Source organism: Aplysia californica, unplaced genomic scaffold (genome assembly GCF_000002075.1).
Source record: "Aplysia californica isolate F4 #8 unplaced genomic scaffold, AplCal3.0 scaffold00059, whole genome shotgun sequence".
NCBI lineage: Eukaryota > Metazoa > Mollusca > Gastropoda > Aplysiida > Aplysiidae > Aplysia > Aplysia californica.
Genome location: NW_004797329.1, coordinates 1,032,782 through 1,048,839, shown reverse-complemented (window position 1 = coordinate 1,048,839; position 16,058 = coordinate 1,032,782). Strand labels below are relative to the sequence as shown.

General features: G+C 40.0%; 2 protein-coding genes across 3 annotated transcripts in view; both read left to right on the top strand.

Moving 5' to 3' along the window:
• Nucleotides 1–78: 78 nt before the first annotated feature.
• Nucleotides 79–11,487, top strand: LOC101858609 (zinc finger protein 91). 2 transcript variants are annotated; one of them, XM_005093172.3, is made up of 2 exons: nucleotides 79–256; nucleotides 4,387–11,487. In XM_005093172.3, exon 2 carries the CDS (start codon nucleotides 4,442–4,444, stop codon nucleotides 9,725–9,727), a length of 5,286 nt encoding a protein of 1,761 aa, XP_005093229.1. In that variant the 5' UTR covers nucleotides 79–256; nucleotides 4,387–4,441; the 3' UTR covers nucleotides 9,728–11,487. The 2 variants fall into 2 exon arrangements, with proteins under 2 accessions (XP_005093229.1, XP_012935122.1); XM_013079668.2 differs by having other exon boundaries at nucleotides 114–250.
• Nucleotides 11,488–15,701: 4,214 nt separating this feature from the next.
• LOC101858166 (cytochrome P450 1B1) overlaps nucleotides 15,702–16,058 on the top strand; it is a 17,781-nt gene continuing 17,424 nt past the window's right edge. Inside the window, exon 1 of the mRNA XM_005093170.3 lies at nucleotides 15,702–15,880. The gene's annotated coding sequence lies outside the window, so the exon portion shown is untranslated. The remainder of the gene's footprint in view (nucleotides 15,881–16,058) is intronic.

Sequence of the window (16,058 nt, the reverse complement as noted above, 5' to 3'; positions counted from 1 at the left end):
CGAGGGATGTTATATTACAGTCTAACCAGTTGTGCATAACTGCTGGTCAGTGGCCAACCATGGGCTATTGATTCATTTTTTAATATCACAAAAACACACATAGAATCTAGTAACGCTCCCCTGACCACCAGCAATAGCTATTTAAATCTACAAGGCTTGAGTTTGGGAAAGATCCAGGCTGCCATTATAATTACGTTGAAAGCAGGATAGTCTGAGTAACAACTTGATCTGACTGAATCAGTCCGACTTGGTAAATGTAAGCTTTACTTTATAATATTATATTATTAAAATAATATTATTATTTCGTTGGACACTTGGCCCTTGTTGTTGATGAAACCGTGTATTCCTCTAGATTCTAGATCTAGATATCTAGATCTAGATTTCTGTTTTTCAAATAGGCCTAAGCCTAGGCTTTCTCTGTGTATCAGGCCGCATATAAAATATATTCCAGGTGGCTCCGGCATTCAGGGCCGGCCCTGTTCTCAGGCAGGTGAACGATGGTGCGAAAAGTAGCGATACTCAAATGCGCTTAACCCTAGGCCTTCTCAGTATCAGGCCCTATACCTCGCACGATTGGCCTCGGCATTGGAGGTCGGGAACGTAAATTAGCAGAGGGTCAATGCGAAAAACGGCGATAGACTAGTGCGCTGGTGCGGGTGATGGAGCATCCTCGCATTAAAATACTCATTAAATTAGTACTGGCCTACAAGGAACCTAACTTAAATTCAATGTATTTTTGTTGTTGTTGCTTTTTTGTGAGAGTTTATCAGCTCAAAGGAAGATCACACCAGTGACAGAGTGTATCAATTCGTCGACATGAAAATGAATTTCATGTTTGCATTTTACCACAAAAAAGACCTTGACACACTATGGGATAACTTTTGTTCTTCACTTGAAACGGATACAAGAAACATTGTTCTCATTCTACATGTTTTAACAAACATGAAAGAAAATTAATTTGACACACACACATACATACACACACGCACACACAAACAATGTATTAATATTATAGATAATAATATATGTATCAGTAGTCTCCGCCTAAGATCTCGGTGCTCGGGAGCAAGGAAATGCGGGATCTTAGACGAACCGGGATCTTAACCGACGAACCCAAGGAAGAATCTATGGTGACCCATGCTAAGGCTCACAATTGGTAAAATGGTCTCCCTCCACTCTAAAGTGAACTGATGTGACCGCTTATTGGGTTTATGACGTATGGCGAGCAAAGAGTGGTTAAACCTTGATGACCTATGATCACAGTGCCTAGTGGGATGAGGCATGCCATTTTCACTTATTATCCTATCATGAGTCTCAAGATCTACGCTTATCCAGTTGCCCCTCCCCTTTACCTGTCGAAAATTTATATAGCTTTCCATCTCTGACCGAGTCCCAACTGCGTTTGTCCTTACACACCATTACTTTGTGAACACACCAATTAAAATTTAGTCTGTCTCGCAAATTCGGGAGTAGAGACAACTTCCACAATGGCCAGGGAAGAGTTCTCATTTCAATGTGACCCCGCAGTTGATGTAAGTTTAAGGGGAGAGGTCAGGTGTGATTTGTGCGATGTTCGGGGAAAACAAACGTGTCGTTCAGTTTACATCCCTGTATGATCCCGTCTGGGGCAAACATAGTATCGCTTCATCGAGTTTTACGTGTATGTGATCACATATACGATAGTGGCTATCTTTGACGCGATGGACAGTTTATTGATCTCAACTTTTCACTCTTGGTTGATCGGCTGTCCCGCCCGGGTTTTTGTCCTGCAAATTATAATCTGAAAAGCGGGGTCTTAGCCGAATGTAGTCCTTCACAGAGTGAATCAGCAGAGTGGGATCTTAGAAGTGACTTTTAGTAAAAATTCTGTTTTCTTAAAACAACGGGATCTTAAGCGAACCGGGATCGTAAGCGGTGGGATCTTAGGCGGATTTATATTTATACATATTAAGCAGGTAGCTGAACACCATCCCTTACCTCTGAAAAAGTTACTGTTTGCGTAATCTGGATGACTGCTCTGCTATTTTTCGTCACCGGCACCTGTCCTTCATTCCGCCGAGCACTTTGCTCAGCAAAGCTTTTTATGAAGATATTTGCCAACCGCATCAGCTTACGATAACAATATGAATCATGATGGAATATCGCTGGAAAGTCCCACAAAATCGCTACTAATAAATTTCTACACTATTTTTACATGGTTTCCATAAAAAAAACAGCAAAACAAACCCAACCCAACAAGTAGTAGTAGTAGTAGTGTAGGCCAACAATGTCTGTCTGGAAGGTTACACACGAAGTGCAACATTTCATGTGGACATGTCAATCTCCGCTACTAAATAATACATACTTTGTCACTCGATCACATGATGTGCATGAGGTTTAGCATGCTGAGTTTTTGCCACCTCACTGTACAAACCCTTGCTCCAGCTGTGAAGGATAAATTGTGTTTTTGACAAGGGTATATCTCAGTTTGTAAGGTTGACACGTAGTGGACCAATCTTTTCACAATACTATGTTTATATGCCTTAGGGTGTGTTGTGTACACAAGTAACAAGATTTCCTCGGGGCGCGGGTTCCTGTGCAGAGTGGCACGGATATCTCGTGCAGGGAGGGGTTCTTGTGTAGAGGAGTTCAGGAAAGTGTATATAATCAACCAGTCACGGCTTTCTGCGGGACAATCGAGGAACAATCGGACGAGAGAGGGTAAGGGGACAGAGCCTTGGTCGACTCACTGCAGGAAACATACAATGTACTACATTTATTGAAATTAAATACTCAACAACCACGGTAAGAGTTTTCGTTTATAATTTATTAAGTCGTTTTAACTTGTGGTGTAGTGCTGTGTTCTGCAACAGGGTGTCTATTGAATTTATTCAACTTAAGCCTAGCTTCCATGATGTTCTGTTTCATGAACATGTTCCTCTACGACCCCCATGTAGGACAACTAATTTATAATATAAGAGTAGTTGGAATCAGAGTTACTGTGAAGATTTAATTTTAAAATTGTATTCTTGTCTTACTGTTGTATTTCCTGGACTACAACTATGTTAAGGAAACAAGAGCAATGAAAAAAAGGAAGCCTTTTAATTCACAAGAAGATGAAACTTAAATGCATGTACTTGTTAATGACTCTGATATATATGTTATTTGTGTTGTGCAGACGCTATACCATGTTACAATGTTACAATGGTTAGGGGGGGGTGGTTGTTTTTTTTGGTAAGTGTTTTACAGCTTTCGCTACTGCATAAGATCATATATGAACTAGCTGGACTCCTAAACATTTTTCAATTGATGGTAGGAAATTTTGAATTTTGCCCGGGTGGTGGCCGAAGTCTACTCTTATCGATTTTAGACCACCAAGGGATCTTTAACGTGCGCAACTTGCACACGGGACCTCCGAGATTTTTCGCCCTTGTCCGAGAAGGCTAGATGTAGATTTTTTCTACCAGAAGATCAGGGGTGTGGCTGACAGACAGCAGTAAGAAGGAGACAAGGAGTAGCAGTAGAAAGACTACAGAAAGAGTCAGGAGCCCAGTGGAAGGGGCAAAGTAGGTGAGGGGGTGGAAGCAGAAAGTGGAGACAAAAGCAGACGACAGAACATTGCTAGCGAGCAGGAAAGGAGAGCCCCCCCATGTTAGAATGTGAAGAAATCTACTCTGAAAGACTATTTAAAACAGTGTGAAGACATTGATGCGTTTTAGAGACACCCTTTTACAATTGTGTATTTTTTATTATCTTTTGGGGAAGAAACTCTTGAAGTACTTAATTGATAAAATGTTCAAGGATGTTCTTCTTACCCAACGTTTGCTATAATGTGTCATATTTCATGGGGAACTAGATGATCATGTCAGAAACATGGCATTTGAACAAAACCCAAAAAGACTGGCTTTCTGGATTCTAGTCTGAAAGTGGCGCCCTTCTTGTGGAACTAAAAGAATGCTACTGTTTAGTCATTGAACTCTACATTATTGGCAAGGGTGTCCACTTCTTTGGGAAAATGGTTTCAGAGAAATACGAAGAGGGTGACTTTGAGTTTCTTACGAAAGAAAATCAAATAAGATAGCGATACTTTCATCTGTCCGCCTGTGGAAGATTTGGCCCATGTAAAATGAGAGCAGTTTTCCTCCTCCAATTCTAGGCTCAATAAAGAACAGTCAAAAAGCTCTCCTATTATATAGATACGTTTGTCGTTATAAATGGAAACTCTTGAAATCCATTAGTAATATTTCTATTCTCATTGAAATCCTCAGTATGTTTGAATTTCATCTTTAAAAGATCAAGCAAAGTGCCACACTTGAAGCTCTTTTTGAAAAAACATTCTGAATTACTGATTTTAATCCGCAAACTTTGTTTCCTTTAATTGATGAGATTGTTTTTTTCTTTCTGCAGGTCGGCCATCACAGAATGTTTTCATAAGGTCAAAGGACAGCGGACATAGTTGAAGATGGCTGGACAGGAACAAGTACAGAAATTACCACCGTTTCTTAAAGGACATCTATTTCCATGTACCTTTTGTGATTTTACTTTCGAAAATAAGACTACTCTTCAAGAACACATCAACATTTTGCACAAAGATAAAGATCAATTCTGCTGTAACCTTTGCGATTTCAAATGTGCAAGGGCAGAACAATTGAAATGTCATGCGTTCATACACATGGAAAACATTGTGTTCTCTTGCACCCTGTGTAATTCTCCTCATAGTAGTATTTATCAATTGAAACAACATTTAAAAAGTCATGTGACAGAGCAAGTTTCTACAAAATTTTTGTGCTCTTTTTGTGGCAAGGGTTTTAAGAGGAAATTGGCCAGAAAAAAGCACATCTTGAAGCACAATGGACTGTTCAAATGTGTTTGCACTGTTTGTGAATTTTCTACAAACATGTTGCAAGAAGTTGTAAAGCAGAATCATTCCTTTTTCTGCAGACTTTGTCAATTATCACTGTACAGTTTATCGGATTATGATAGTCACTTAAACAGTGTTCACAACATTCATCTGGAAGATTGTTCAGATACAGTGTTTCTGAGTCATTATAATACCATCCATCAGAAGAATACCAGTGACGAGACAGTTAGAATCGTCAACAAAAGAAAAAAAGTATTTCTGTGTTCTCGTTGTGGGGCTTGCATTTCTTCTTCGGCTTCATTTAAAGTACATAGATGTAAGAGTAATGAGAAAAACGTGTTCAAATGCGAATTTTGCTGGAGAAGTTTTAAACGCAAAACTTTACTAAAATCACATGAGCTTGTGCACTTAAACAAAAAGCAGTTCAGGTGCTCTCTCTGTTCGTACGAATGTCATGGGCAGCAATATCTGAATCGCCACATGCTGACTCACTCAGGAGAGAAAAGTCACCTGTGTGCCACTTGTGGACTTACGTTCATGTCTGCTGGAGCTTTGCGTGGACATATGGGTATTCATACTGTTCGCAAACCTATTTCTTGTCAGATATGCTCTTTTCAGACAAGTGACCCTCGTGCACTGACAAGACACACAGCTAAACATATTGATGCCATATATTCTTGTAAAGAATGCAGCTATACAACAGTTCGGCAAGCTGATCTGGAAAATCATCAAAAGAATTCTCACAAATGTTGGCAAGATTTCCAGGATTTCATGTGCAAAGCCTGTAATTTGTTACTTCTTTCTAAAAAAGAATACCAAGTTCACATGTTGTCACATTTTACTACTGTTCGTCAGAATTATAAATGCCAGTTGTGTGACTATACTAGCATTGTTCAAAAAAGTTATATTGAGCATATGAAAACTCATGCTGTTGACAAGCCTTTTACTTGTACAATATGTGATTATTCAAGTAACCGTCGCTTGAATCTGAAAATGCATTTGAAAAGACAGCATAAAATCAACCTTGTTGGTTTTGCCACATACTCATGCAAATTGTGCAGTTTTTCATGTGAGCGTGTTCAAGATTATTCAAAGCATATGAGATTCTGTCATTCTGTGAGTGAACCTTTCAAATGCCCAGTATGTTTATACAGTAGTAGGCAATCAAATTTACTGAAGATTCATATGGAAACACACAAACCACACAAATATTTGTGCTCCTTGTGTAAATTTAAGAGCAAGAGAAAAACTCTTTTGAACCAACACATGAGAAAGAAGCATTCGAATGGTTTAATAGAAGAAGCAAATACGAAAATGTATAGATGTACAAAGTGTGATTTTGAGAGCAGACATTTTGCTTCTCTTAGAAATCACATGCCTATTCATAGCGGTATTGTTTATCCCTGTGAGGAATGCAGTTACACTACATTTTCTCAAAGGAACCTGGACTCTCACAAACGTAAACACTGGCGAGAGAAACCTTTCAAATGCCCATTCTGTGACTACAGCAGTGTTAGAAAAAATAACTACAAAATTCATATGGTGAGACATATTAAAGAAAAGCTGTATTTTTGTGAAGACTGTGATTTCTTCAGCAAATGTAACTCGGAATTCGCTATCCATTCTGCACAGGTGCACGAGAAGCACTTGATTGAGTCTCAAGTTAAAGAAAATGTTGTCCGCATCACCAGCCATGTGGATAATACTTTGAAAGAAAGTTCAGACTTGGGAGGCACACAAATGAGTGCTGCCCTTCAAGACACTGTCTCATCCCAGTCTTTGGCTACTTTGGAAAATGAGACAGTTATTCCACACAACCAGAGATGTGAGACATCAGTTGCACAAATTCAGTTTTCAGAGCCTGCACCCTTAGTGAGTTCATCCCAGGGCTTTGGTCAAGTCTCAACTGCTGAATACTCTTGTATCCACATCTCACATACTCCGAATGAATGTGAGGAAATTTCCGATGTCGAACCTTCAAGAGAAAGTTTGGACACTAAATTTCCCACCAGTTTGAGCAAAGTGAGTCAGACTCAAACGATTGATGCATTTCACAAAGATGAATTCAGTTTGACTGGAAGGGGTTCTAAAACGGATTCTTTTTCTACTCTCAACTACAGGAAACGAGCACTTGAGCACAATAGTGAATCACAACCATTGATATGTTCACCTGTTAAGACTATTTCAAAAACAGTTGAGACTCATACTCGTACTAGAACATTGAGTCATCATGAAGAAAATGTTTATGTTTCATATCATGTTTTGCAGGATGGAACAGTTCAACAGCCAGTAGGAGAAGTCAGTGATCTAACTTCTCAAGCTGAGGTGAGACAAACAGATGGGTTGTTGAGTTCTGTCTTTCAAGAACAGTTTAACAGCTCTAAACTGCCTTTTGTACCGACAGACAGGTTTACTTCAATTTCGTCTCAACATAGTTTGCCCACTGCTGGCCTCCCACATGTGAGCTGTAGTTTACAGCTAGTCAGCACCTTCCCAAGATGTTATAGCAGATCTGCAGGAAATGATGTTCAACTGAAACAGACAATTACAAATGCGTCAAGCAACTCTAAAAGCAGTAGTACTGCTAAGCTGTCACAGGATGTCACCCATGTTCCGATGATATCATCTGGCTATACATGTGAACGGTGCAAGATGGAATTTGAAGACTTCACAGAATTTCAGGACCATTCCAGGTTGAGTCAGTGCCAAACTTGTGAAGTTCACTCTGAGCCCCATGAGCCTGAAGAGACGGATGTGCTGGTTGTACCCACAGACAACTCCTGTAGTGTTATAGATTCTGCAGTGAGTGTAGATGAGCCTGCCATATGTACAGCTACCTATTCTTATGTTTGTGCGCGTTGTAGATTTTCATGCAACAGGCCCAGTGTGTTCAAAAGACACATGCTCTCAGAGCACCAAGTTGAGAAGGCTTTTGCATGCAGCTTGTGTCCATATTCAGCAAAGAGGGAGGAAGACTTAAAGGTTCACATGATAACTCATGATAACAGTTTGGTCCACTTTTGCAACTTGTGTGATTACAAGTGCAAACGTGCCCCAGCTTTAAGAAAGCATGTGAACAAAAAGCACACAGATGTCACTTTGTTTTCATGCAACCTTTGTGACTTTGGCTGTAATTATGAGTCAGATTTGAAGTCGCATAAATTGAAAGTGCACGAAAAATCTCAGCTTCTTTCTTGTAAACTATGTCAGTTCTCATGTGAGTATGCAGTAAGTTTCAAAGAACACATGAAGGTTGTTCATCTTGTGGAGAATGCATTTTCGTGCCCGCATTGCAGTTATAGCAGTCCCTCCTGGAACAACTACAGGGCTCACCAAGTGAAGCATTTATCCTCCAGGAAATTTTCTTGTCAGGTTTGTTCTTCCTCCTTCAAGCGTTCCTCAGCTCTCAAAAGTCACATGCGTCTTCACTCTGCTGAAAGAAGTCTGTCTTGTTCTAAATGTCATTACCAGAGCAGCTCTCTGGAAAACATGAAGATGCACAAACAGAGTCACAATAAAAAGAAATGGTTTTTGTGCAAGTTCTGTCCATGTTCGTACAACAACTCTTCAAGTTTGAACAAGCATGTGTCTTTGGTCCATAAACACAGTGAGAAGTACAAGTGCCAGCAATGTCCATATTTTACATCTGTACTTTCCCTTCTAAAAAGGCATCAAAAGGTTCATAATGTTCAAAATCAACTTCATTGTTCCATGTGCCAGTTTGTCTGTAACCATGTTGAAGTATTACTTAATCATCAGCTTCTGCATAGTTCCAACATTTCTGTAAGCTCGAGTCAAACTGTGACTTCACAGGATGATATTCTACAGTCAAATATGAATAAAGATGAATTACTATCAAATGAAGGTAGGACAGGGAACTTGCTCTTTGTGCGGAACAAAAATCCAAACAGTAATAAATACTTTTGTTGTGCTGTGTGCCCATTTACATGCCTACGACCTCATGAGTTAAAGATTCACACATATGGCCACACAGGTGAGAAGCCATTCTCTTGCAATCTGTGTAACTTCTCATGCAGCAAGCCTTTAACCTTAAAGTATCACAAACGTAAAGAACACAAAGTAGTTGTAGGAGCAAAAAAGACAAGTTCTGAAATGTGCAAGACTGTACAAGCGCTGTTGTCCTGTCCATTATGTCCATATGTTTCCAGTAAGCACAGATATCTCAAGTATCATATCTTACGTAAACATGAGAATGAAAATTCTAAGTCAATTACTAATGAAGTGAGAGGTATAAATGTTACCCCAGATAGGTCGTTAAATCCCATTTTCTCTGACAAGAGTTCAGCAACAGACAGTTGTGATAATGTATTGAAGCAAAGAATGTCTGAATCCAAAGATAACAGGAAAAGTAGAACATTTTCATGTTCTAAATGCCAGTATTCAACTCTTCGTAAAAGAAATTTACTGACACACATGAAGCGTCATAGAGAGAAATATTTCTTATGTCATTTATGTGACTATACTTGTAGAGAAGAAAGAGAGCTAAACAGACACTTGATCACTCATGAGAGTAAAAAACCCTTGTCATGCACATTATGTAACTACACGTGCATCCAGGCAGCAAGCCTCAAGGTTCATATGATGAAACACAGTGGAGAGAAGCCCTTCAAATGTAGCCGTTGTGACTTCAGATGTCGTCAGCGGAGCACTTTGCGAGATCACATGATGCGGCATTCCAGCGAAAGACCGTTTGCCTGTGGGCAGTGCGACTATAGAGCCAAGCGAGCAGCATCTCTCAAGATGCACCTGTTGAGTCACTGGGAAGAGAAGCCTGTTAGCTGTAGTCTCTGTGCCTTCACATGCAAGCATGTCAATGCTCTCAGATCGCACATGAAGTCTCATGCTAATGATGTTGTGTCTTCCTGACCAATGACAAAATGCTTTTGACTACAACAAAGGTCTTGTGATTATTGTGATGACACCTTGGGGCTCCTTACTACTCTTCTTACTTGAGTTTATGGAGTGAACAAATCTTCTTCAGCCGTGTCATTGACAGTCTTTCACCATTTAGTTCCCGGCTTTTCTCCTTATCTGCCCTCTCCTCCTCTACAAAACTCTGTGTGTTTATGTGTGTGTGTATGTGTGTGTGTGTGTGTATGTGTGTGTGTGTGTTTGTTTGTTTTGCTAAATTTCTCTTCCTGTACAACATGCTAATGCAATGTATGGATCTATTCATGTTTATCTACAGTACAGGTTCTCCAACGTCAAGGCAGGGTAGTGGGTGTAATACCTTATTCAGTTCTTCTGGTGCCTTTGTTACTTTTCATTAGATATACATTTTTAAGCATGTACATTGTAATTGGTAGCATTACCAGGTATTACATTTACCATGCTTCCTGTTGGCAGTTTTTGTATAAAGTAGAGAAGTAACAAATTTATGGACTCGTTAATGGCATTAGAAAAAGTACTCAAAGATACTCTTATGCAGAGGAATTCATCCTTATTTAAATCACTCTTTAAAATAATTTTCACTGAAATAAAATGTATTTGTGCCTACAGATGAAGCATATATATTTTATTACCATTGGACCAGGTTCTAAAGTATAGGAGGTGTTTAGAAAGAAACCGCTCTTCCTCGAATCTCTCCTGAAAGTCTGTACTTGTAGATATCTATTCTTGATGAAACTATGTTTACCTATATTTATTATAGAGGGGTTTTCTCATTTGTGTGTATACGTACAAATGTGTGTGGACACAACCTGTGTTTTCTTTGAAAGCTGCAAATGTGGTCATGGTATGGAGAGTTGTTAATTTTTTTACTTTGAAAAGTTTGCATCTGGTTTCAAGGCGTTATTTCATCACTGTTGGGCTATTATTAAAAAGTGCCATATCAACAGATTGTTCTTTGTATTGTAGTTTCCATTTCAAAGATAACTGTATTGTAACAAAGGTTTTCTTGCTGTAATGGTAGCAATATTGAAGTCTTATTACAATTTGTAGACCTATACCATTTTGATGTAGACTCTATTCTAATGTGAACCTTATGTCATTTTTTATTCAGGTTCAGATATATAGCCTACCTTTTTTGTCTTTACAGTGTTCCAAATTGATCCCAGTTTGTCCTCGTTTCAACCATTTCAAAAGTCACATTTTCAAAGATGTTAAAAAGTCAGGTACTAATTAAGTGACCAGACAATTTAATATATTAAGATATGCTTATATATAGTTTATACAAAAGTAGCTGGATCAAATTATGATAGTTCTTTTAGTGTGATACTCTACTTTTTTTTTAGAATGTAAGTGTTTTTTTAATGCCTTCACCGACACATTTTCAGATCATTTAGGAAGCGGGCTTCCTACTCTGCCAGTCAGGGCCAACCGGGGCTGAGCAGGATACAACATCGCAGCAGAAAGACTGAGATACTGGATACAAATTTTTTCCCCAAAGGCGAAGTGCCTAACCGTTACACTATAGACAATGGTATACTTTATTTTTATGTTGGTGTTATCGATCCAGAAACTTTACTTTTATAAAACTCATATTACATGTACATGTATTGTATTTACAGATGAGATTGTTTAATATTTCCACACCCGTAGGAACATAACAATATTTGCTCATAATTTCAATTGTTTTTACCAGATTCCCATTGAATAAAAGTATGACACTGAGTGCAACACTTGAACAATGTTATTTTCATTTTTTTTTTTTCAGTAGGCTACTCTTTCGGTTTTGCTTGTTTTTCTTTAACCCTATCCGTACGCCCTGGGGTCATTTTGAACCCCCAGGGTTGTATTCTTCACATTTTAGAATACTTAGAGTAGGCCACTGCTCTCATGTAGTATTCACCAGGGTGCAGAGTTAGCTTAAGCAGTCTCTTGCTTGGCTGCGGTTTCGAGGTTATAACCGTTTTACACCCCCATCAACACAGTTATGTTGGCTGCTGCAATCCTGCATTATGTCAGGGCCAACCCAGGCTGAAGGGGCAGCATCCCTGTAGAAGAAGAAGGCTGAAAATGCTCAATAAACTGAACACTTATCCCCACTGGGACTTCTTTTGTGGGCAAGATGAAGAGCCTAATCATTACAGTACAGTACAGACTCACATTCTTACTGTTCTTTGAGATTTCTTTCTCTCAGCTGCGTAAGACAGTAATGTACACGCGGGTGATTTGCAAGTGCTCTGGGGGTAGTTTTCTCCTTCTTCCCTCTAACATCATTCTATTGTCTTTTTGTTTTGTCTCCACCCCCCACCCCCCCACCCCCCGGACAGTGCCACTGTCTGAAGTGTCTTTATGCCAATCCCAAAGGGGGGGGGGGGGGGGGAAATATATTAACATGTTCGTCAGCAGAGTAGAATTGTAAATGGGCTGACTTATCGAATGTCATGTTCATACTGTGCCGATAAGGGAAACTGCTGCTTTAATTTCTTTCCTCATCCTAATTGCTATCGTCATTTTTCAACTACTTCTTTTGTATGTTTGTCACTCTCTTATAAACTTCTATTTCCGGGGTGCCTTGACAGTCGAAGCAGACTTTGTGCTGCCTGTCAGACAAGGGGTGATTGGGGGCTCTCGTGGGCCAGAGGTTAAGGTGTTCGTCGCCTCTCGTTCAATAGGTCCCTGGTTCGATAATACGGATAGCAACGGAATTTTTTCTTCTCTATATATGTAATTGTCTTCTTTCCTGCTCTCTAGCAATGTATTATCGTCCGTTCTATTTGCCCCCTCCTTCACCTCCTTTGCCCCCGCTTCTGGGCTCCATAACTCTTTCTGCGGACTTTCTACTGCTACTCATGGCTCCTAATCCTAATTCTTTCTGCTGTCTTTCAGCCACACCCAAGGAGGTTACGGTTTGTTGTAAGGTCCTTAATTGGCCACACCCTGACCTCTCAGTGGGAAAGATCTACTTAGCCTTCTTAGACAAGGGCGAAAAATCTCGGAGGTCCCATGTGCAAGTTGTGCACGTTAAAGAAGATCCGTTGTGGTCCAAAATCGATTAGGCTTCGGCCGCCACCCGGTCAAAATTCAAAATTTCCTACCGATTGAAAATTGTGAGCGCGTAAAACACTTACAAAAAAAAAAAGAAAGAAATAAAAGAAAAGAAAAAGGCTATGTGTATTGTCAACCCTTCTCTACCGGCTGTACAATCACCACAGACACTGAAAATAAAATCGAAGCAACAGAAATAGATTATGTGAGGCGTCGTGGTGAAATCAGGCGCTCGTCAAAATAATGAAATGGAAGAAAAGGGCATTTTCTCACCTGTTTGGCAATTTTTATTGACATTTTTTTTTGGGGGGGGGGGTGGTGGCTAAACGCCTTTTATGTTCCTATGAAAAGACGTTTCTATGTGAATCTTACTGAAAATCCTTGTTAAAAGGCACAGTACATGTAATTTTCAGTTTTTAAGGACTATCGAAGTTACCAAACTCTTTCTCATCAATCGCAAAGTATCTCGACTTCTTCATTGAAAGCAAGGCAAATAAATCAGCTTCAGAGGACATCAATAACTCGACATGCCCAAAAATTGACAAGCGCCTGATTCGATCACGTCGTGACACATATGTTTCATGGGAGATTTCTGAGAATTTCTTATTTTAAAAAAAAGAAATCAAATTATGAGACAGTAACCTACTTGAAGAATTATATTATAGGCCCACTTACGGTGGTCCGCTCATAACATTTAGCTCTTAGGCCTTTTTTTTTAGCATCCGAGCAAATGATAGAAAAATTATGATAATATTATCGCAGATGTCTGTCCCAGACTGTACTCGAGGAAGAATTAATAGGCTAATAAAGTATTGTTCATATTAGCCTATGCCTACTAATATTACTATACAAAGCTTTACAACTTATACAACAGCCTATATAAATTATAGGCCCCATACACATAAAAGGTCTATGCATATCATACTTTTAAAATATAGGCCTTATAAATATTATTATAGACAAAAGCGCCCAAGACAGCCTACACTTGTTTGTTTAGTATAGGGTTTTACGGCGCTCGCAACTGCATAGGTCATATGAGCGCGCGGGACACACCTAATATTTTTCAGTTGGTAGGAAATTTGGAATTTTGCCCGGGTGGCGGCCGAAGCCTACTCTTGTCGATTTTAGACCACCAAGGGATCTTTAACGTGCGCAACTTGCACACGGGCCCTCCGAGATTTTTCGCCCTTGTCCGAGAAGGCTAGGTGTAGATCTTTCCTACCAGAAGATCAGGGGTGTGGCAGAAAGACAGCAGTTAGGAGGAGCCAAGGAGTAGCAGTAGAAAGGCTGCAGAAAGAGCCAGGAGCCCAGAGGAGGGGGCAAAGGAGGTGAGGGGGTGGGGGCAGAAAGTGGAAATGAAAGCAGACAACAGAACATTGTTAGAGATCAGGAAAGGATGGGAAAGGAGACAATTTTAGAGAAGAAAATTTTTTGGTCGCTACCCGGAATCGAACCCGGGACCTTTGAATGAGAGGCCAACACCTTAACCTCTAGGCCACGAGAGCCCCACAGCCTACACTGCAGTTGTCGAGGAGATAAGTATAAGTATAGCTGCTTAGAAAGGTGCCGTCTTACACTGTATGCCATTCTGATTGATGTTTACAACAAATGCAAGGGGGGGGGGGGGGGATGTCCGGTTGTAGAGGTACTAGAATCTACAGTTGTAGTCTGTTGTAGGTACATGTCCTATAGGCCTCATGGTCGCTGTTAGAGCGTACGTGTGTGTGTGTGTGCGCGCGTGTGCGTGTGTGCGCGTGTGTGCGTGTGTGTGCGTGCGTGCGCTGCATGTACAAGTGTGCCGGCGCTTGTAGGCCAATATAAAGAGAATGGAGAGATATTTAATTATATTCTTATGTAGACTGTTAAAATTCTATCATGCAAAATCATATTATAGTAAAAGGTCTCGATCTGTGTTAAGTCGTGCGTGCTCGTAACGCTGCGCGCGTGTGTAATATAACTGACATTTTATGGGAGCGTATTAAATTGAGCCTCACAAGCGTAGTGTTTGTGGGTTTTGTACGTTTATGTAGATATGGAAATTTGAAAAACCGATACTCTGGCAGACGCAGCGCCGGCGACGAAAAGAATTTCTGATTTTCCGACTTTGGAATGCGCGCGTTTTACACACCTTTTCCTCGTTTACCTTGACATTGACCTTGAGTCTTAGCAAAACGGCATTGACCTTCGATGTGTAACACTTTTCTACTTTTATTGCTATTGCCACTGAAAAAGCATTGTCGTTTACCCGGTAAAGATTTGCCACATTTTGTTAATTTGTTTTTAAGAAAAGAAATAAATCTTATAGAATATACATTTAAGAATGAACAGCTATTGATATGATTTGTAGAAAAATAGCATTTATCCTTTTGTTCTTTTTTTCTTGTTTTTTATTATAGATCGATTTTTTAGTCTCACTTTTTGGCATTTCTTTCCGGCTTGCTGTAGTTCCTGGCAAGTGACCCAATTTACCTTTATTTTGGTTTTCCTCTCACTTGTTTAGCCAAGCGTTTCCTTCCGGGTAAAAGCCGGTGCAATGGAGAAAAATAAACAACTTCACTTGAGCAACTGGATGATACAAACGAAAGTAGACTCGCCCCCTGGGCGTGCGTGCAACTAGTCATGTGAGGTGCCGATAGATTGCTCAATTCCACGTTCCCCTCTTTTCTTTCCTGTGAGGCTTCTGATGGTCCAGAACAGCTGAGAGAATCTAGTGATAGCTTCATTTCTTACTCACCATTTTTTTTTCTTCCAAAGAAAAGTGCGACTGCCTCCGACTGCGCAACTTGGCGGACCGTGGACATGCAATCTCGTTCTTTTCTTTTTTTCCTTTGTTTTCCTTTTCCGCTTCTTTGAGTTAGGCATTGGCTTGCTTCTATACAAGGGTGTCAGTGGGTTGAGTAGGATGCAATGTGAAACGAAACTAGGCTAGAGTCTAGGCCTAGAATCTAGATCAGACCCAGATGGCCTGGTCCAGCACTTGAATTGACGTAGCCTAATCATACAATTTGCTCTTACACTCGAGTCTCAGGATGCATGCAAGTGCTAGCCGTTCCTATCCGCTCTAGCTCTGGATTCTGATTTAAACAGGTGAGTGTAAAACTGTTTAGTTGAATTAGTTTTGTAACATTCATAGCAGAAACCTTATTTTTCACCCATTATATTTTGCTGGAAAACGTCTTTAAATATTTTATTTTTATTACTCGATCATGGTTTGTAAACGCCTTTTTGTGTTTTCATGTTGTAAGGCTACGCTATAACCCCCCCC